At 36.0% G+C, this 21632-nt stretch overlaps 1 protein-coding gene across 1 annotated transcript; it reads left to right on the top strand.

Annotated features, from left to right (window-relative positions):
- LOC311296062 (uncharacterized protein) lies at positions 1 to 1561 on the top strand. Its single transcript, XM_084417720.1, has 2 exons — positions 1 to 342; positions 541 to 1561. Exons 1-2 carry the CDS (start codon positions 276 to 278, stop codon positions 1338 to 1340), a joined length of 867 nt encoding a protein of 288 aa, XP_084273846.1. The 5' UTR covers positions 1 to 275; the 3' UTR covers positions 1341 to 1561.
- Positions 1562 to 21632: the final 20071 nt, after the last annotated feature.

Below are 21632 nucleotides of genomic sequence, written 5' to 3' on the forward strand. Positions count from 1 at the left end.
GAGACATAACTGTAGAGAATTACAGACCCATCTCTCTCCTACCATTCATTGCAAAAACACTTGAAAGAGCTGTCTTCAACCAAGTAACATCCTTCTTGTCTCTAAACAACCAGCTGGATGTCAACCAATCTGGCTTCAAGAAAGGGCATTCAACTGAGACTGCATTACTGTCGGTCACAGAAGCCCTACGGATTGCAAAAGCTGCTTCCAAATCTTCACTCCTCATTCTCCTTGATCTGTCTGCTGCCTTCGACACCGTGAACCATCAGATCCTTATGTCCAGCCTCTCATCACTGGGCATCACAGGAACTTCACTCGACTGGTTTGAATCCTATCTCACAGGTAGGTCCTTCAAAGTCGCATGGAGAGGCGAGGTATCCAGAGCACATCAACTGACCACAGGGGTTCCCCAGGGTTCAGTTCTCGGTCCCCTCCTCTTCTCCATCTACACTACATCACTGGGACACATCATACAGGCACATGGTTTATCCTACCACTGCTATGCTGATGACACACAACTCTTCCTCTCATTTCGACCAGATGATCCCACAGTAGCTGCACGGGTCTCGAGCTGTCTGGCAGACATCTCCACATGGATGAAGGAACATCACCTGCAGCTCAACCTGGCAAAGACTGAGCTGCTCGTCCTCCCTGCCAATCCGTCTCTACAGCACGACTTCACCATCCAGCTTGATTCATCATCAATCACACCATCAAGGTCGGTCAGAAATCTGGGAGTAACGTTTGATGACCAGCTGACCTTCACAGATCACATTTCAAAGACAGCTCGATCATGCAGGTTTGCGCTGCACAACATCAGGAAGATCAGACCTTTCCTAACTGAGCACGCAACACAACTCCTCGTCCAGGCCCTGGTCATTTCTAGGCTTGACTACTGCAATGCTCTTCTGGCCGGACTTCCAGCATGTGCTACCAAACCTCTTCAGATGATCCAGAATGCTGCAGCTCGTCTTGTCTTCAACGAGCCCAAGAGGGCCCACGTCACCCCTCTGTTAATCTCTCTGCACTGGCTACCTCTCGCTGCTCGCATCCAGTTCAAGGCATTGACGCTTGCTTACAGATCTATCACAGGCTCAGCTCCCTCCTACCTTCACTCACTCCTACGAGCCTACATCCCCACCAGACGCCTACGATCAATCAACAAGCGACGTCTCGTGGTTCCATCACAGAAAGCCACAAGATCACTTTCCAGATCATTCTCATTCACAGTTCCATGCTGGTGGAACACTCTCCCCACCCTCATCCGGAATGCTGAATCCCTGACAACATTCAAAAAACAGCTGAAAACCCATCTCTTCCATGAGCACCTAAACTCATAAAAAAAAAAAAAAAAAAAAAAAAAAACCTTTCCCTTAAAATCCCACTTATCATGCTTATGCTACTCTGAATAATGCCTGAACTTCGTATTCTGAACACTTCTTGCGTTGTTGTTGTCTTTTGCCTCTTCATGATGACTCGCTTAATTTAGTCCTGATTTGTAAGTCGCTTTGGATAAAAGCGTCTGCTAAATGACTAAATGTAAATGTAAATGTAAATGTAGAGTAATAGCTCTACTATAATGGGATCTTGTCCAATTTAACGCACACTCTGAGGCGGCTGAGAAACAGCGCCGCGAAATGGGCAGAAAATACATTAGGAAGCTCATTGTGCATTGTGCACTGTGTAAAGTGGCAAGTTTAAAGCTTCATAAAAAAATAATTCCACAGTAAAAACTGCTTAAAATTTGGATTTCGTTAGAGTATAGCTCTACTATAATGGGATAATGTCCAATTTAACGCACCCTATGAGGTTGCCGAGAAACAGCGCCGCGAATTGTGCAGAAAATGCAATAGGCGGATTATTATACATTGTGTAAAGTGCCAAGTTTAGAAATTCATACAAAAATAATTCTACAGTAAAAACTGCTTAAAATTTGCATATCGTTAGAGTAGTAGCTCTACTATAATGGGACAGTGTCCAATTTAACGCACCCTCTGAGGCGGCTGAGAAACAGCGCCGCGAAATGGGCAGAAAATACATTAGGCGGCTCATTGTGCACTGTGTAAAGTTCCAAGTTTAACGCTTCATAAAAAAATAATTCCACAGTAAAAACTGCTTAAAATTTGGATTTCGTTAGAGTATAGCTCTACTATAATGGGATAATGTCCAATTTAACGCACCCTATGAGGTTGCCGAGAAACAGCGCCGCGAATTGTGCAGAAAATGCAATAGGCGGATTATTATACATTGTGTAAAGTGCCAAGTTTAAAAATTCATACAAAAATAATTCTACAGTAAAAACTGCTTAAAATTTGCATATCGTTAGAGTAGTAGCTCTACTATAATAGGACAGTGTCCAATTTAACGCACCCTCTGAGGCGGCTGAGAAACAGCGCCGCGAAATGGGCAGAAAATACATTAGGCGGCTCATTGTGCACTGTGTAAAGTTCCAAGTTTAACACTTCATAAAAAAAAAATTCCACAGTAAAAACTGCTTAAAATTTGGATTTCGTTAGAGTAATAGCTCTACTATAATGGGATCATGTCCAATTTAACGCACCATCTGAGGCGGCTGAGTACCAGCGCCGCGAAATGGGCAGAAAATACATTAGGCGGCTCATTGTGCACTGTGTAAAGTTCCAAGTTTAACGCTTCATAAAAAAATAATTCCACAGTAAAAACTGCTTAAAATTTGGATTCCGTTAGAGTGATAGCTCTACTATAATGGGATCATGTCCAATTTAACGCACCCTCTGAGGCGGCTGAGAACCAGCGCCGCGAAATGGGCAGAAAATAAATTAGGCGGCTCATTGTGCACTGTGTAAAGTCCCAAGTTTAAAGCTTCATAAAAAAACAATTCCACAGTAAAAACTGCTTAATTTTTGGATTTCGTTAGAGTAGTAGCTCTACTATAATGGGATGATGTCCAATTTAACGCACCCTATGAGGTTGCCGAGAAACAGCGCCGCGAATTGTGCAGAAAATGCAATAGGCGGATTATTATACATTGTGTAAAGTGCCAAGTTTAAAAATTCATACAAAAATAATTCCACAGTAAAAACTGCTTAAAATGTGCATATCGTTAGAGTAGTAGCTCTACTATAATGGGACAGTGTCCAATTTAACGCACCCTCTGAGGCGGCTGAGAAACAGCGCCGCGAAATGGGCAGAAAATACATTAGGCGGCTCATTGTGCACTGTGTAAAGTTCCAAGTTTAACGCTTCATAAAAAAATAATTCCACAGTAAAAACTGCTTAAAATTTGGATTTCGTTAGAGTAATAGCTCTACTATAATGGGATCTTGTCCAATTTAATGCACACTCTGAGGCGGCTGAGAAACAGCGCCGCGAAATGGGCAGAAAATACATTAGGCGGCTCATTGTGCACTGTGTAAAGTGCAAGGTTTAAAGCTTCATAAAAAAATAAATCCACAGTAAAAACTGCTTAAAATTTGGATATCGTTAGAGTAGTAGCTCTACTATAATGGGATAATGTCCAATTTAACGCACCCTATGAGGTTGCCGAGAAATAGCGCCACGAATTGTGCAGAAAATGCAATAGGCGGATTATTATACATTGTGTAAAGTGCCAAGTTTAAAAAATCATACAAAAATAATTCTACAGTAAAAACTGCTTAAAATTTGGATTTCGTTAGAGTAGTAGCTCTACTATAATGGGATAATGTCCAATTTAACGCACCCTCTGAGGTTTGCCTAGAAACAGCGCCGCGAATTGTGCAGAAAACTTTTAACGCACCCTCAAAGGCAGCTGAGATATAGATCCCCCCAATGGGCAATGGGTAATTTTGGCCTTTTTCATGGGTCCATAATTTCAAAATTCTACAGTATAAATATCTGAAATTGTGCATGATTATATTCAAGCACAGATGCAGGATAAAGCATCAGTGAAACACCCCCAATTGGGCAAACAATGTGATAACTCTTCTGTATTGTCAGATTGGGTCCATAACTTTAAAATGTACAGTAACAATGCAATGGCTCTTTCAAGTCAATTCAATTTAATTCATACATACATTCATTTGTATAACACTTTTCACAATACATATTTCAAAGCAGCTTTACAGAAAATGCAGATTTCTGTTACAAAACCACAGTAGGATTTTATGAGATATCAGAATGTACAGTTATAAGATAGAACAAATTAGTATTTACAAACGCATGCATTTTAAGCAAAATTAATGTGCAGTTTAAAGCAATGATAAAATGATAATTTATATATATTTATCATATAATCAGTCTTCATAAGGGGCTGGATCCAAGCTGGAGCATAATCTCTGGTTACCTTGTGAAATTTTAATTAGTAATAATAATAAAAATAAATAAATAAAAGTATTCAATATATTTATTTTTAAATACATTTAAATTATGTTATTTGCAATAATTAAAGATTGATGTATAGGCCTCATTATATTTTTTACAGTCATTTTATGTTATTATTATTTGTTATTTACCTTTCAAAATAATGTATTATTATTTTCTGAAAATAGATAGGCCTACAATATAAACAGGGTCCCTAAAAAGTGTAAATAAGAGAAAAACCACATGGTCCCTAAATTGAGCTGATGACATGTACAATTATTAAAGAATACTGTAGCCTAATTATGTGCCTTTATATTTTTACAGTCCATTTTCGCTGATATATCAGTGTTATTTGCATTTTAAAAAATATATTATTCTTTTCTTCTGAAAATAGACACAAAAGTAACACAATTCCGTTAAAAAACGCGAAAAAGAGAAAAACCGCACGGTCCCTAAGTTGAGCGTCAATAAGAAACCAGCAAACGCGGAAGTTCGCGTCATTTAAGGTGGAACGGATAGCGTCAATAAGAAGCTGCGAATAAGAAGCTGGATTCAGCCTCGTTTTCCTTCTCCTTCCAGGAGTTTCAGTCAGGGTTTCTATGGTTTCAGTACAGCATAAAAACTGTGACGTTGTAGAGTAGGCGTTCTCCTAATTCCGAATTTGCATGGGTACCGGTCATGCGCACTAAGTGTATGAGGATACACCCAGAGGCGGCCTTACCTATGTTTCACCCGTTTCAACAACAGGAAAATAATGGGAGTCAATGGCACTGAAAAACTTAACATAACAAAAACTTAACATAACTTAATTTTTTCTGGCCGTCATATCTAAATATGAAAACAATTTAAAATACATTAATGAGGATGACCGACGTCAAATGACGTTAAATGACAGAAAATATACGTCTATGTCGTGTTGGTTATGCATGGCCTAATTACCCTTATGCCTGGTTCAGATTACACGATTTTTTTGTCTGTTACGATAGTCACTGTGTCAGATTACACGATTTTGACTCCTAAAAATCTTGTCATGTCATGGACAAGAAACATGTCAGACTACACGTTGTTTTCCGACCAGTCATCGCGAGCCATCTCACACACTCATTCACTCGCACATACACGCACTCTCTCACTATGGAAGGCCAAAAGGGCCAAAACGTGTGAAACTGTCGTGTAAACACGTAGTTACGTGTTAACACGCAATTTACGTGTTAACATGTCATTACGTGTTAACGCGTAAATGACGTGTTAACACGTAAAATATTGGACATTAGCACCACCTACTGGTTTGGTGCTCTTGCTCAAACACACAGAACCTAATTAGATTAAGCTTGGAAAAAGCAGTTTTTAATGTGAAAATACATGTTGAACAATGTCTTTTCAGAATATAGGCTACAACTACATTTTAAATGGGCATATTTAGACAGTTAACTATAACTAATTAAGCCCTGAAAATCATGACCGTTTTCACAATCACAATAGAAATTGTGTAAGGATAATAACACATTTCTCCAAACAGTATTTTCATGTACACTTATACTGTAGCATATTTCTAAAGCATCTTTTTATAATTTAACCTCTATGCATTATTTGTTAGAGAGCCCTTCTAAAAACACCATTAAGCCTTATGAATCTGAGATAGTGCATTGTTTTGCAGTGTTTTTCGAAGTGAATATATATTACAAAGTTATTTATATTACAACACACACTACACTTTACACATTATATTACATTACACACACAAACATATATCACAAAGTTATTTATATTAGAACAGGCACACTACACTTTACACATTATACTACATTACACAGCACACACACACACACACACACATTCGTATGTCATAATAATAATCTAAAACAAGAGTGGCTTGAATTATTAATAATTGAAATGAGACAGAACTCCTGCCGTAAAATGGCATTTTACAATGCATATTCAAATGTGAAATCAGTGAATATAAGACCAACAATTATTAAAATATATTGTAAGAATACTACACAGAACAAGAGATTATGCTATATTCTCGCCAATATGTTGGATAGATTTGGAGATTACACTCGAGTTTCCTGCAAGTTGCCCTTCCGTCACGTTGGCTTATGATGGCTGATGAGGTATGCTCAGCGTAGTGCTTGTGTCACTCTATCATGAATAATTCAAATAAAATAAAGGTGTTGTGTCACGTTGACACTGCCTGTCGTAACTGTTTGTAATCATTCTCATGACTATTAATGTGGTGATGCACACCTTCGTTGTATTGTATTTATTCATGAGATTGTGACCGAGCGCTTACCTAATGGATACGATGAGCCTACGTCACCTGGCATCTTCAGTTGGGTGCGCGCCCGTGATGCGCAGACGTGAAAACAAACAGCACAAAGCTACTTTCGGTTTTAATAAACACTGTTAAACTTATCACGGTGGGTTGTATATGTTGAAAATAGTTATTTTTTACTTTATTTAAGTTTGTCATGAGTTTGTTGCTTCGCGATTAGCGCGAAAGCCTGCCATTATATGCAATAAATCAAAATAGGCCTACCGTTGCAGTTGGAATGTTGTTTCAGAGTTATGAATTATCTTCGACTTCGAATTATCCCCCCATGTCTATTAACAGAGAGTTATAGCTATGTTACATTTGGTTAAGTAAATGTCGTGTCTTAACCCATTTCTCTTTTTTTTTTTTTTTCAGAGATGACATTTGGTATTTACAAGATAATTAAATAATCGATATCAATTAAAAAAATCAAATCAAATAAAGTCCTTAAAAGAAAAATATGAGGATGGCACAACTAAGCAAATAAAATGATGACAAAATGACAAAAATTAGAAATTGGATGCAGTTATTATAAACGTCATTACAAACTGAATAACACAATAAATAAGTAAAGATAGATGACAGACAGACCCTTACAAATATAGGCTAACCCATAGTTTTACTATAGTAAAATAATAATATTTTACCACCTTCTGTGGTGGCCGACAGTGCGGTGAGGGTGAGAGTGTGCGCGCGCGACCGGGGCGGGCTCTCTCTCTCAAGGTGTGGATAATGTTGTCAAGGCTGGATCTGGATTTTCCCTTTGCCTGCAGAGATTAGGCCTATATTGTCTGTGATGTGGACAAAGTCCTCCGGCTGGACCTGACATGAAGACTTGATACAGAAGCAGAAACAATCTCTCTCTCACTGACTTTGATTCTGCAGTTGCGCAACTCTTCTGAGTGACTGTAACATACTGAACAAAAACAATTTCAATTGTTCTTTTTTACTGTAGGCTATATGTCCAAATAACGAAACAAAATCATTCTGCAGCCAATTTAATGAAAACAACTAATTAATGAAAACAACTGATTTACAAAATTTTTTTTTTACATTTATTTTATTTTTTATAAAAATGACTATTAGAGACTAAATATAGGACACCTCGGCTTTCAGCTGATATTGCAATTAGTTGTGTTTGGAATAATTATTAATGATATAGTTATTATTTAAATTCATTGTACATTTTCAGCTACTATTTTATATTTTATATTTGTGTTAGCATTCGAACATGTGCCGATCCGCCGTGCAGGAAATCGTGTAGCATCTGTTCAGGGTATTAGGTGGCTGATGATCTAGCCTGGCTGCAGTAGCCTACTTAAATGTTACGACGAAATATCCTTATTTTATTATTATTATTATCATCAATATTAGTATTATGCTGGTATAATGCTAGCTAATACGCATAGGCTAATTTATTTTGATAAGATTGATATTTCACGAAATAAAACAAACTAATTAGGCTATAATCTTTGGGCGACAGTGCAAAACCCTGAATCATCAATTAGTTAAATTTTCACATTTATTAGAAATTCAATTTCGTACATATCCTAACATAACAGATCCATTTATGAATGGACTTTGATTCCAGTGGTGGCTGCATTGTTTCCGATTTGTGTGATTCAAACAGTTCCAATAACTCTAGCGTTAATAAGTCCAAAAGTCAAACTGTATTGAAAAAATATGAATGTAATATTTTACAAAATTCACAACATGTTTTTATCTACCGACATATTCTGCTTCAATCCATATTTGTTTTTATACATATAATATATATAATATAATTTATTACATCCAGATAATTGGTTGATGAAACATTGATTAAAATTAAGATACAATTAATACAAAACGAAATTAAATTTAAAGACAGGCTTTCTGCTTGAGGTCTCTGTGAAAGTTTTAAAGCAGTCTTAGTGCCGCTTTCAGAGCGGTCACGTCCATGACGGAGAACTGTCCCATCCGTAACATTGATTTTTTTTTTTTTTTTTTTTGTGAAATAAATTTCTAAATAAATGCGACTCATAGTCCAGTGCGACTTATATATATATAGCCTATATATATATACAGTGCAATGCATAAGTGAATACACCCATGCTAAAGTTGACTAAAAAGAGGAATAAAAAATCATATTTTGGAAATTGAACTTAATGCCTTAATTAAAAAAATGAGGAAAAATCCAACCTTTAAGGACACCAATTTTCTTTGTGAATGAATAATGTATCGTAAATAAATAAATGTTCTTCCTTAAAATACATGGTGCATAAGTGAGTACACCCCTATGTTAAATTCCCATAGAGGCAGGCAGATTTTTATTTTTAAGTATTTATTTTTATTTATTTTTAGGATACTATGCATCCTGATAAAGTTCCCTTGGCCTTTGGAATTAAAATAGCCCCACATCATCACATAGCCTTCACCATACCTAGAGATTGGCATGGGGTACTTTCCATAAGATCATCTCTCAATGCAAATCAAACTAGCTTTTAGGCTAACTGAAATAAAACCATGCCAATCTCTAGGTATGGTGAAGGCTATGTGATGATGTGGGGCTATTTTAATTCCAAAGGCCAAGGGAACTTTATCAGGATGCATAGTATCCTAAAAATAAATAAAAATAAATACTTAAAAATAAAAATCTGCCTGCCTCTATGGGAATTTAACATAGGGGTGTACTCACTTATGCACCATGTATTTTAAGGAAGAACATTTATTTATTTACGATACATTATTCATTCACAAAGAAAATTGGTGTCCTTAAAGGGTGGATTTTTCCTAATTTTTTTAATTAAGGCATTAAGTTCAATTTCCAAAATATGATTTTTTATTCCTCTTTTTAGTCAACTTTAGCATGGGTGTATTCACTTATGCATTGCACTGTATATTTATTTATTTTTTTTCTCGTCATGACGCGTTTTTTTGACTGATGCGATTTATACTCCGAAGCGATTTATAGTCCGGAAAATACGGGTATATTTTGTGATGTAGACAAAATTCCAGATGTAAATTAGTGGTGTGATCAGTTAAGTTCAGAAATTGCAGTATACAAAAGTAAATTTTTGCTGCATGTTTGTGTTGGCTACACTGTAAAAAATTTGTAACACTCCCAAATCAAAAATTTCAATTGACCGATAACATCTAAATTTTTCAATTGGCCCAAGTGAAAATCTGTACATTTAATTTTAGAATTTACAGAATTTCACTTGGGCCAATTGAAAAATTTAGATGTTATCGGTCAATTGAAATTTTTGATTTGGGAGTGTTACAATTTTTTTACAGTGTATGTTATTCTTTGGGGTAGAGGGGTTAAACTTATAACAAAAACCCTTAATTGAAAAACTTTATGAAAAACATGTATTCGAGCAAATGGGACGCTCAAGGGTTCAGGATTAATGCAGTTGAGATGGTGGTGTGTGTTTCCGGAAAGAGAAACACGAGAGGGAATCCCAGTTGAACTTATTTATTCAAAGGAGTTTGTATGTTAATTCACAAATGTGTGGTCTGCAATATAAACAAAGAATACAGTTGTATTCTTGCAACATGCAGTTAAGCATATCAGTAAATGATACAAACATTCAGTTATTAAGTAATAGGCCTATATAAATTAACATACTTGGGTAAACCGCGTGCAGCGTGATAATATTATTAACATAATAAAGTAAACAATGACATGCAGATTGCACGATCGCAACGTTGTATATGCTTAATATTACAGTAGCAAACATAAAATGTCATTAAATTCAACATTTTCAAACAATATTGAACACACCGGTTGATCTGAAACTAGGTAGAGAATATCTTATAATCTAATCTAATTACAATCATTTTCGAGCTCAAAGTCTGATATGAAAACGGTTTGGTTTCACTTTGTGACGCAGTTTAAAATGCGTTCATTTTACGAGCAAATCTCGACATTCAGAATAATATCAATAACAAAGGCGAAATATATACGAAAACTCACCCCTATTCATTACGCACTGAGAAAAAACATATACGTGGTTGGATAACAGACCAGTCGGTCTGATTGGTAACTTAGCTGCCGATTTTGCATGTCCACACCTGGCTGATCGCTGTATAATACCAAACACTCAGGGGGCGTAGGGCTTTCAACATGCATTTTCATTAATACAAGGAATGCAAAAAGTGCTGCACAAGGTGTAACCTCTTTGTGCTCTTTGGGTGTAGGGATGGTTCCATCTAGAAACACAATATGCACTATTAATTATTAAAAATATAAAAACATGTATTTCATTAGTAGCCTAGTGTATTTGTGTGTCTATAGCTGAATATGTTATAAAATCAAAGAGAATAGCTCTGATGATACTACATTTAGGCTACTTTTAATAAATGCATTAATAGACTGCAGTGCTTCATTGTGCAGTGAATACTGAACTGTTTCATCAACAGAAGGGTGTTTTTTGTATGTTGTGTTAATTGATTTTAAAGCAACTATTCATTTAAAGAAGTTTGATTGAGGAAAAACTAAATATCAGTAAGTGGTCTATTAACCCCCCTCCCACTTTCTGATTCACACAGTTGCATGCTTTTTATTGTGTTAGGATATGTATTGTTTTAAATGTTGTGTGTTGTTCATTTTTAAAGACATTGTTCAAATTTTATTTTAGATTTAATCCTGCAATTTACAGGATTTGTTTGTTATTTGTGCTTAGATAGCCATACCAGCCAGTAGTTCCATGGTTTCCAATGTGCCAGCATGCAATTTACGCGTTAACACGCAATTTACGTGTTAACGCGTAAATTGCGCGTTAACGCGTAACTACGTGTTTACACGACAGTTTCACACGTTTTGGCCCTTTTGGCCTTCCATATCTCTCACACACACACACACATGCTCGCTCTCTCACACACTCACTCTCGCACACACACAGTCACACACACTCGCTCGCTCACTCACTCACTCGCGAACACACACTCTCCCTCACTCACTCACTCGCGCGCTGTCGTCGTGGAGGACCGTTAAAAAATTAAAAATGCTAGTCTTTCTGTCGTGATGTCGTGAAGCATCGCAGACGCGACGTAGGTTGTCGCCCACTATGACACACTATACGAGATGAAACGATCGAATCTTGCGTCCCGACGCCCGTTGTCGTTTGCGAATCCCCACGACACCCTACGTCAAACGGATCGAGCCAAAATCGGGCTAAAATCGTGTAATCTGAACCAGGCATTAGGAAAATAGTATTTTGGGACAAAATATTACTATATAAGTAGGCCTACTATAAGACTACTATAGAAATAGCCTACTATAGCGGCTCTAGGATATAATAGAGGTGATGTTCTGTAATAGCCTACCTCTATAATATTTTTAAGCTGCTATAGTATTTATATAGTAGTCTTATCGTATTTCAGTAGTATGTCACAAATTACTATAGTATTCCTATAAGATTACTATAATATTTTGTCCCAAAATACTATTAAGATTATAGTACTTTTTAAGTAAGGGTATGTCCCCCACCGAATCGGCTTCATTAGCCTACCACTTACGGTTTGCAAAGATACAATTATAAAATTACTGCAAAACTTTAATCTATCAATATTTATGTTCTATTATGCATTTAATTGTTATATGACTAACAGAAATTCATGAAATAATATAGGCTAGGCTATAGGCAGACACACAGTAATTAGATATAATACGATATTTATTCAAATGTTGATTTTGAAATTAGTGAACATCACCATATATGATTTAAAAAAAATTTTTTATAAATGAACATTTCTAAAGACAGTTAATATTTTACATAGAATATCACAAAAATATTAACAACTTGTTTTTTCAACATCTTCAGTGAAAGTGCACACAGTGAACGTTTCAATGGCAAGAAAAAAACAATCTATGAATGTCCTATTACAGGCGGAAAGGTACAAAAAAGATGTGCAATCTGAACTATAAACACCTACTAAAATGGATTTTGCCATTGACTGGCGCTAACGATTTCAGCAGCTTTCAGTCCATAATGGCGGACAGCGCCATCTACAGACTGTTACCCATCGGTACACGATCCGTTCCACCTGCACGATCCGTTTCACGCATGCGTATAATGGGATTTTAGCAATATTGCGATTATGCTTTACCTCATGTAAACACAATACTTAATAATGTGATAAGCTCATAATGGCATCAACTATAATCGTATTAAAACAGTTGGCGTACGCCGTGTTTAACCATGTAAACACTTGAATCGCACTAACTGAATTGCGCGTGTTCATTTTAAACTTGACATTAGGAAGTTTTCCCTGAACTCTGTCAACATGACTCACTGTCAGCAGTCTGCCTTCATCCAGAAACAGCTCAAATAACGTGACAGCAGTGTATAAAACTGTTACAGGCACCGACATAATATTTCTGTCTTCATCACGGCACAGAATAACAAAATACGTCCATAAAATTTAACATAATTACGCGCATGCGTGAAACGGATCGTGCAGGTGGAACGGATCGTGTACCGACACCCATAACACAACAGAGTTTCGCCTCTTTTGGTTTCAATTGAAACGGGCCTCGCCCTCCAAGGGGGCCCCCAACAGAACAGGAAAATCCCATTCATTTTCTCCCTAGGATATTTATTTTCAGACATAATGTCTAAAGTGGTCTCCAACACGTCGCTCGCGAGAGTAGCTCGTGGCCTGATTGGAGGTAGCTCGCCAAGGACCGTTCACATATCGCGTCTTTTGCACGCTCAAGTTCGTTATTTCAAATAATTGAAGCGACACACTCATTTTTTTCCAGGCGCGAGTCAATATGATACGCTACAGCAAGCGTTTATCGGTAGTGGAAATTAGCTAAACTTCTCTGTCGTTGTGGAGCGCATGGTACATCAACGACAGACGCCACGGGAAAATCGGACCGAATTTTACTATTAATAATAAAAGATAAGCTAATGTGCATTGTAAATGTCAGTATTTTGTCTTTTTTGAATCATTCTTTTTATAAAAATGATTTAAAGGCTGAAATATGCGAGGTTTATCTTTTTATAAAAACTTTTTTGTCAAAACTTTATTTGAACTTGTACATGTTAGTAGATAACATGTTGCAAGACACTCCTTTCAAATTTGGCCATCATTTTTAATGTTACTATTTTAATGTTTATGCAAACAAAAAGTGCATATTGATGGTAAGTTTATTTGTTATTTGCTGGTTTTCGACATAAAACTTGGTGAATTGATTTTATTGTGTAGTATTAGTACTTTTTGAACAGGATTATGTAATAGCCATGCTCATTTTGGTCACTATAATCATGAAATTACATTTTCATACCATTTCATCTCTAGTTATGATGCACTATAAAATCAACAATAATTATGTGTTTTTACAGTATAATAATTTTTTTTATATGTCAATTAAGGGTGACATATAGGCCTACAATAACTCGTTTAGGTCTAAAACAGTTAGCATAGTTGTTATAATATGAGAGTTATGAGACATTATTTAAGAGATTTAATTATTGCATATATAGCTCTCGGCCACTTTCATTTTTAAAAAGTAGCTAAAAAAGGTTGGAGACCCCTAAACCATCCAAGTTAGATTGACCACGAGCTACGAGGCTGTGAAACGAAAGTTTCTGCTCCTATAAAAGCCACAAAGTATAAAAATCAACCTTGTTATTTGCGATCTTCTGGAGAAATACTACACTACCCATAATTCTAAGCAAAACACTGACGTCTCTGATTGGTCAAACTTGAGTCGCGCCGCGGTTACCATGGCGACGTTTACCGCCCCCGCGAATGGTGATCTGAAGTAAATAAATACCGGTAGTTTATGTGTTTATACTTTGCCTTTTTTCCGTAAGGTTAAAACGTTGTTGTTTTTTTTGAGCAGGGAAATAATTTGAATAGGAAATGAAACGTAGCCTACATATGCCAGTGGTGCCTGTTCATGAAGCTGAAAGTGCGCGTAATAAAATAATGATGCAAACCAAAAAGAATCCTTGCCTTTTCTGCTCATGTTTACATTTTATGTGGGCAGGGCCCCATATTAGTTATTGAAACGGGCCCCCAGATGCTTAAGGCCGCCCCTGGATACACCAACGGCGTTTTCTTTTTTGCCGCTAATAGAAACAAAAATTAATTAATTATTTATGTCATGTCAAAGTAAATTATTTTAAAGTCACACGCTAATATATTACACAATCGCACCATTAAAACAATCTGAAATATTGGAATACACCAGGATACATGGACACATTTTTAACAAAAATATAAAATGAAAAATAAGAAACGAAAATAAAATAAACTGTGTTGTGTATAGTAAAGGTATGGATGAACTTAACCTTTCTCTACTGACCAGAAATATTTGTCACCCCAGATTAATGTAATACAATATAAAAGTGCTGCACTTGTTTTCACTGATAATTGCATGATTCTTATAAACCTATACAAAGACAGGTAATTAGTGAAATGTACTGTCATTTATTAAAATGGAATATTACATGTGCATCAGATACCTGTGTGTGTTTACAGGGGTTTCATGCGATGTCCTAACTGAGTTACATGTTCATTAGACACCTAGTGTGTTTACAGGGGTTTCGATGTCCATATGAGTTGCATGTTCATCAGACACCTGTGTGTGTTTACAGGGGTTTCGATGTCCTAACATGAGTTATATGTTCATCAGACACCTGTGTGTGTTTACAGGGGTTTCGATGTCCTAACATGAGTTATGTTCATCAGACACCTGTGTGTGTTTACAGGGGTTTCATGCGAGATACCTGTCCTAACTGAGTTACATGTGCATCAGATACCTGTGTGTGTTTACAGGGGTTTCGATGTCCTAACATGAGTTATATGTTCATCAGACACCTGTGTGTGTTTACAGGGGTTTCACGAGAGATACCTGTCCTAACTGAGTTACATGTGCATCAGACACCTGTGTGTGTTTACAGGGGTTTCATGCGAGATACCTGTCCTAACTGAGTTACATGTGCATCAGATACCTGTGTGTGTTTACAGGGGTTTCACGCGAGATACAGTACCTGTCCTAACTGAGTTACATGTGCATCAGATACCTGTGTGTGTTTACAGGGGTTTCACGCGAGATACCTGTCCTAACTGAGTTACATGTGCATCAGATACCTGTGTGTGTTTACAGGGGTTTCACGCGAGATACCTGTCCTAACTGAGTTACATGTGCATCAGATACCTGTGTGTGTTTACAGGGGTTTCATGCCAGATACCTGTCCTAACTGAGTTACATGTGCATCAGATACCTGTGTGTGTTTACAGGGGTTTCACGAGAGATACCTGTCCTAACTGAGTTACATGTGCATCAGATACCTGTGTGTGTTTACAGGGGTTTCACGAGAGATACCTGTCCTAACTGAGTTACATGTGCATCAGACACCTGTGTGTGTTTACAGGGGTTTCATGCCAGATACCTGTCTTAACTGAGTTACATGTGCATCAGATACCTGTGTGTGTTTACAGGGGTTTCATGCGAGATACCTGTCCTAACTGAGTTACATGTGCATCAGATACCTGTGTGTGTTTACAGGGGTTTCATGCCAGATACCTGTCCTAACTGAGTTACATGTGCATCAGATACCTGTGTGTGTTTTGTGGAAGAAATGTAATGTTCTATTATGTTTTCACTTAATTATATTAATAGAATCTTAGAAATATGATGGTAATTAGATTAATGTGGTGTCGATACATATTCTTATTATGTATGTGTATGTCCTTGTATATGACCGGACAAAAGTTAATGTGACTGAATGTATGACCGAGACAGAGAGTCTCCATTCAAGGGTGACATATGATTAAGTATGATAGACAAATCTAAACAATATGTTAGTTATGGCTAAGATGTATCTTGATGTAGCCTCGGGAAAACAACCTTGGGGGAGGAACAACTATAAAGAATGAAGGATACCCCCCACTCGTTGTCACACTCTGCAGGCACTTTGTATGACTGTATGACTGCTGACCTTTCCTTGCAAGGGAATAAATAATTGTTAAAGACAATTGAGCCATGTTTGTCTCTTATAATACACTTACAAATACGCTGTTAAACCTAAAAACTTTTTTCCACTGCTATTTTAAAACAACATACTGACAACTAGCTGTTTATACTCAATTTTATTAAAATAAGAAAATATCAAATATTGACAGCAAGCAGAACAAGGCAGGACTTCAGCTTTTGGATGTCTCAGTCAGGACACAATCTTCACAGGATTTTCTGATGTACTATCTCCCACACCATCACTTTTCATATGACTGGAATGTCACACTACATAGAAAGAGAGAACAATCACGTACAGACAAACTTTGATGATGGATTTTGACAAAAAAAATAAAAGCTTTTGAAGATTTATCAGTGAGAGTGATACAGTTGCTAAGGTGTTCCATGTTGTTACTATACTAAGTGTTACTCCTAAGTTTAGAGGGAGGGAGGTAGATACTAGTGTGTTAGTGGATAGATATGGTTATTGATAAAGTCAAACAAGTGTTAAGAATCAGGTTTGTGAGAAATATAAATATTGTAGCTTGGTCATGTACCTGTCTGAAAGTAAGTGGCTTTCCGTGAGAAAGGAAGTCTGCATATTTGCAGATAAAAACACCACAGTCATTTCCATTTGTCTGTTTGGGAATTGCCTTGAAACAAAATTCCAAGAAAGTATAACAGTTAAAGGGATACTCCACTTTTTTTGTAAATAGGCTCATTTTACAACTCCCCCAGAGTTAAACAGTTGAGTTTTATGATTTTGGAATCCATTCAGCCGATCTCCGGGTCTGGCGGTACCACTTTTAGCATAGCTTAGCATAATGAATTGAACCGGACAGGACCATTAGCATCTCTCTCAAAAAAATGAACAAAGAGTTTTGATATTTTTCCTATCTAAAACTTGACTCTTCTGTAGTTTTTTTGAGAGAGATGCTAATGGTCCTGTCCGATTCAATGATCTATGCTAAGCTATGCTAAAAGTGGTTTTCTAGGCTGATATGGCTAGGAACTATACTCTCATTCATGTGTAATAATCAAGAAACTTTGCTGCAGTACCATGAGTCCAGCAGGCGTAATGATATGACGCAGCGCCTGCCGCCTGATAATAGGCTACCGAGCTGGGGACTATTTTCAGGCACTGCGTCATGCGTCATAAACTCAACTGTTTAACTCTGGGGGAGTTGTAAAATGAGCCTATTTCCAAAAAAAAAAGTGGAGTATCCCTTTAACAAAAAGACAAAAGGAGTTTTAGAAAAACATTAAGAATATTTGTATAACTGATTATATGGTGGTATGCATACGTTGGTTCTCATCTTTATTTACAGTTTTCTAATAATTGAACCCTATTTGCATGAAATATGAGCAAGTAAAAGAAAGAAAATAAATTTGTGGTAAAATGAATAAAAAAGTAATGGAGTTAAACATTGTATTTTCACTGAAATGCAAGATTTTCAGGTACATTGTCAGCAAGCCCAAATTCAGAGAAGAGGCCCACTTTGTATGGCTGGACAGTAAGTTCTTTAAATCTAAGCTGTGAGTACTGTAAAAGGTACTTGAGAAAGTCTGTTTTTCCGTCCATCTATTTCTATCTATCTATCTGACTGTCTGTCTATCCATCTATCTCTATCTGCCTATCTGTCATGTCTATCTGTCTGTCTGTGTCTGATAGACTGCATTGGCTTCAAAACTTTCAGCTTGAAAACTACTTTGAACTTCAAACTAAAAACCTTCAAACTTTTTCAAACTTTCAGGCTTTCTCAAGCCAACCTAATGTTTGCCTTTCTTGACAAACTTTTTTTTTAAACTAGTTTATGTTGTTCATAAACAAAGTAAGTCTCTTAGGTACTTTACAGACAAAGCCAATAACACTCAAACATATCTTTGTCTAACATCTTCCTATAATATGTATAAAATCATTTAAAAAAGAAATTCCTTGTATGACTCTGTACTATGTTAATGCCTTTCTTCAAAATTATTCAATATTGTTTGTTCTGTATTTTATACAAATTAGGTGTTGTGAACTGGAGTGCATTTTCCAGACAATATAAGCAAGAGTTCCGGGTGCCCTACTCGCTGACTCTGTGCTGCACTGCAATATACAAGGACTGCCCACCTGGGTCTGTAGGAGCAGAAGGAGTCCTGCGTGGACTTTATTCCGATAAGGAGGTTGAGGGCTGTTGCTCAGTCGATTGTTTTTTTCAATGATAAAGGGGAATTTCAAGCTGAGTAGATTTTAAGTGTGTGTGTGTGTGTGTCTGTTGATGTACAGATATGTATGTAATTATCTGTATGTGTACATATTTCTTTTATACAATTATCATCTTTGTTTTGAAATAAAATGTATGTGTTATTAGTTTTTTTAGTTTTTTTTTAGTTGACATAAAATAGGATACAGAGATTGACAATGTACTGTATGTAGTTGGTTTAACTTCATTCAAACTACTTTATTGGAGTAAATGTTTTATAATAGCTTATATAATGCACAAAAATAAATAATTATTAACTATTACAGAGGAATTATTAAAATAAGTAATATATAAGCACATGTAGGAAGTTAATGCAGGACCAATCTGATGACATTTCACATCAAAATATATAGGGCATTAGAGTTAAATAGAGGATGAGATGTGAATAAATGGATGTGCCAGCAGCTGTCATAAGAGTATTAATTAGCAGTCAAATGTGGAAGGAATTTGATTGGAAAATGAAAATGAGATTCTTGAGTTCCATTGGTGGTTGCCAAATTTAATAGTTCTTCGCCATTTTCACAATGACAAAGGTGGGGATAGGTGCATATATTGCGAATGTCCCAAAAGTGTATTGGCAGGGGGTTAAAAGGGAAATTAGTAAAGTTTTAGGAAGAGATATACCAATGCACCCAGTATTTATTTTGCTTGATCGTTTCCCCTCGGATCAGTTTAGTAAATCCCACTTTTTTGGATTATTGTCATTTACTTACCCTCAAGTTGTTCCAAACCTATATGAGTTTCTTTCTTCTATTGAACACAAAATAAAATATTTTGAAGAATGTTGTTATTTAGACAGTTGACTATAATAGCCATTGACTTCCACAGTATTGTTTTCCCTATTATGGAAGTCAATGGTTACCAACATTTTTCAAAATCTTCTTTTATGTTCAACAGAAGAAACAAACTCATACGGTATTGGAACAACTTGAGGGCGAGTAAATGACAATTAAAATTTTGGGATGAACTATCCCTTTAATACAATCTTGGAATATGTGATTTTTTTTTTTGAAAAAGAATGAATTTCCTGAAAATCTGAATAAACTAAATGTGAAGAAATCTCACTATTCATATAGCCTCAAATATTAAAAAATGTATGGATTACTGATTCTTGATTAATGTTTTTTTTTTACAACTATAATATTCAGGGCAAAATGCATAATTACATGTGATTTTTTTAATAACTAATTATATTTTTGTCAAACAATTAGGGGTGTTGAAATTAATCGTTTCTACTAGTCCAGTCATTTTATGAAAAAAGGTTGAACAAATTGCAACAGAAGCAAACTCAACTGATTTTGTATCCTCAATATGTCCTGAGTAAGGAAAAAAAAAGTCCCAAAGAATCCCATTAGGGCAAAGTTTCGAAAAAGACCCAAATATAGCCTATTCATACGCCTATAAAATTTTTTTCTCACTTGAATAGGGTAAAATTTTTAACCTTTAGATATCACCATGAAAATTACTGAGTTGATTACTTAGATCATGGGTTCCATTCAGACCTTAATATTAAGTATTTTACTGTTATATGTCAACAAGATTCAACAAGAAATTTTCACCTGGCTATACCCAATGTTTAGACCTGTTGTGGTATTTATGCAAATTAGCACATCTGTAATTAGATTATGCACCGTTTGTCAATCAATAATTTTGGTTGGATTTGGTCGGGCTATAAAAACAAGAGAATAAAACATCAAGATAACATGTTCTTTCCCTCAATGAAAGGACACTTTATTATAGAATAGTAAAGTAAATGCTTTAACTAAGAAATGATCACTTAAGTTCCAATGACCCCTGTGACCTAGTCGTCGTGGTGAGCGACACTTTTAACACATGTCGAAGACGTTTCTCAAACAAAATGAGTCCATATTTAATTTTTGGAAGCCGGGCTAAATGAGCAAGCACTAAATGACGGTCGGAAACAGGCATTTTTGAGACTGTCTTTGGTTCACTGCAGTTTTAATGAGAAAATACTCAGCAATGGTGTTGACTTATGAATTCTCAAATGGTTTGTCTTTATGCATTAAAATCACCACATAGACATAGACAACGTTTACAATAATCCAATTTTACCCTTTAAGATCAATAAAACAATAATCCAGTTTCACCCATTGGGTTGTAAAACTTTTAAGATCAATAATAATAAGACCAAATCAAACTCAGCATAACTAATAAAAAGAGTGTGTCTCTGTACATAACACCTCTCAGGTCCTCATCTTCCTCACATGAAGTGTCATAAATGACAAAACTTGGCAGCGAAACAAACTGATCAACACTTAAATACCGCAAATGTTTTATTCACAAACATGTTTGACAAATGTTCCAAATGTTTGTGTGGAAATCAGAAAAAAAAAGAAAAGAAAAGAAAAGACACAAGTAATGCAATAAGTAATTAAATATACAACAAACCCTGAAAGAAGCCCTTTCTTAAAAGAGCTTAAGTAATAACATAGCAACAACATAGCCTATAATTTGTTTTTACCATCGGAAAATCATAAGCACAGGTGCGCCCCCGCGCTGTTTGTAGTGGAACTTACACAAAGCGACTGAGTGATCCTCGTCACCTAGGTAACATATATTTCTAAGAAATTTCTTCTTTGATTTATGATTGCTGATACACTTAATTTATTAACATTTAATCATGTTATGGTAATATTAAATTATGGTTAATTCAAGGCTGTTAATGTGCACGTATTCGCTATCTAGCTAATTTTTTAATCTATAGTATTCTATAGGCCTACTCTTCGCTCGTCTTCACATGTATAAATGTAGTAAAACGTTTTTTTTTTTGTGT

This window comes from Rutilus rutilus (genome assembly GCF_951802725.1).
Source record: "Rutilus rutilus genome assembly, chromosome: 8".
Taxonomy (NCBI): domain Eukaryota; kingdom Metazoa; phylum Chordata; class Actinopteri; order Cypriniformes; family Leuciscidae; genus Rutilus; species Rutilus rutilus.

What these genes read in the sequence shown, in the direction of transcription:
- LOC311296062 (XM_084417720.1), top strand. Translation starts at nt 276, where the DNA reads ATGTCCAGCCTCTCATCACTGGGCATCACAGGAACTTCACTCGACTGG. An exon ending in GTTTGAATCCTATCTCACAG is followed by an intron (nt 343 to 540) that starts GTAGGTCCTTCA and finishes CATTTCGACCAG; the next exon opens with ATGATCCCACAGTAGCTGCA.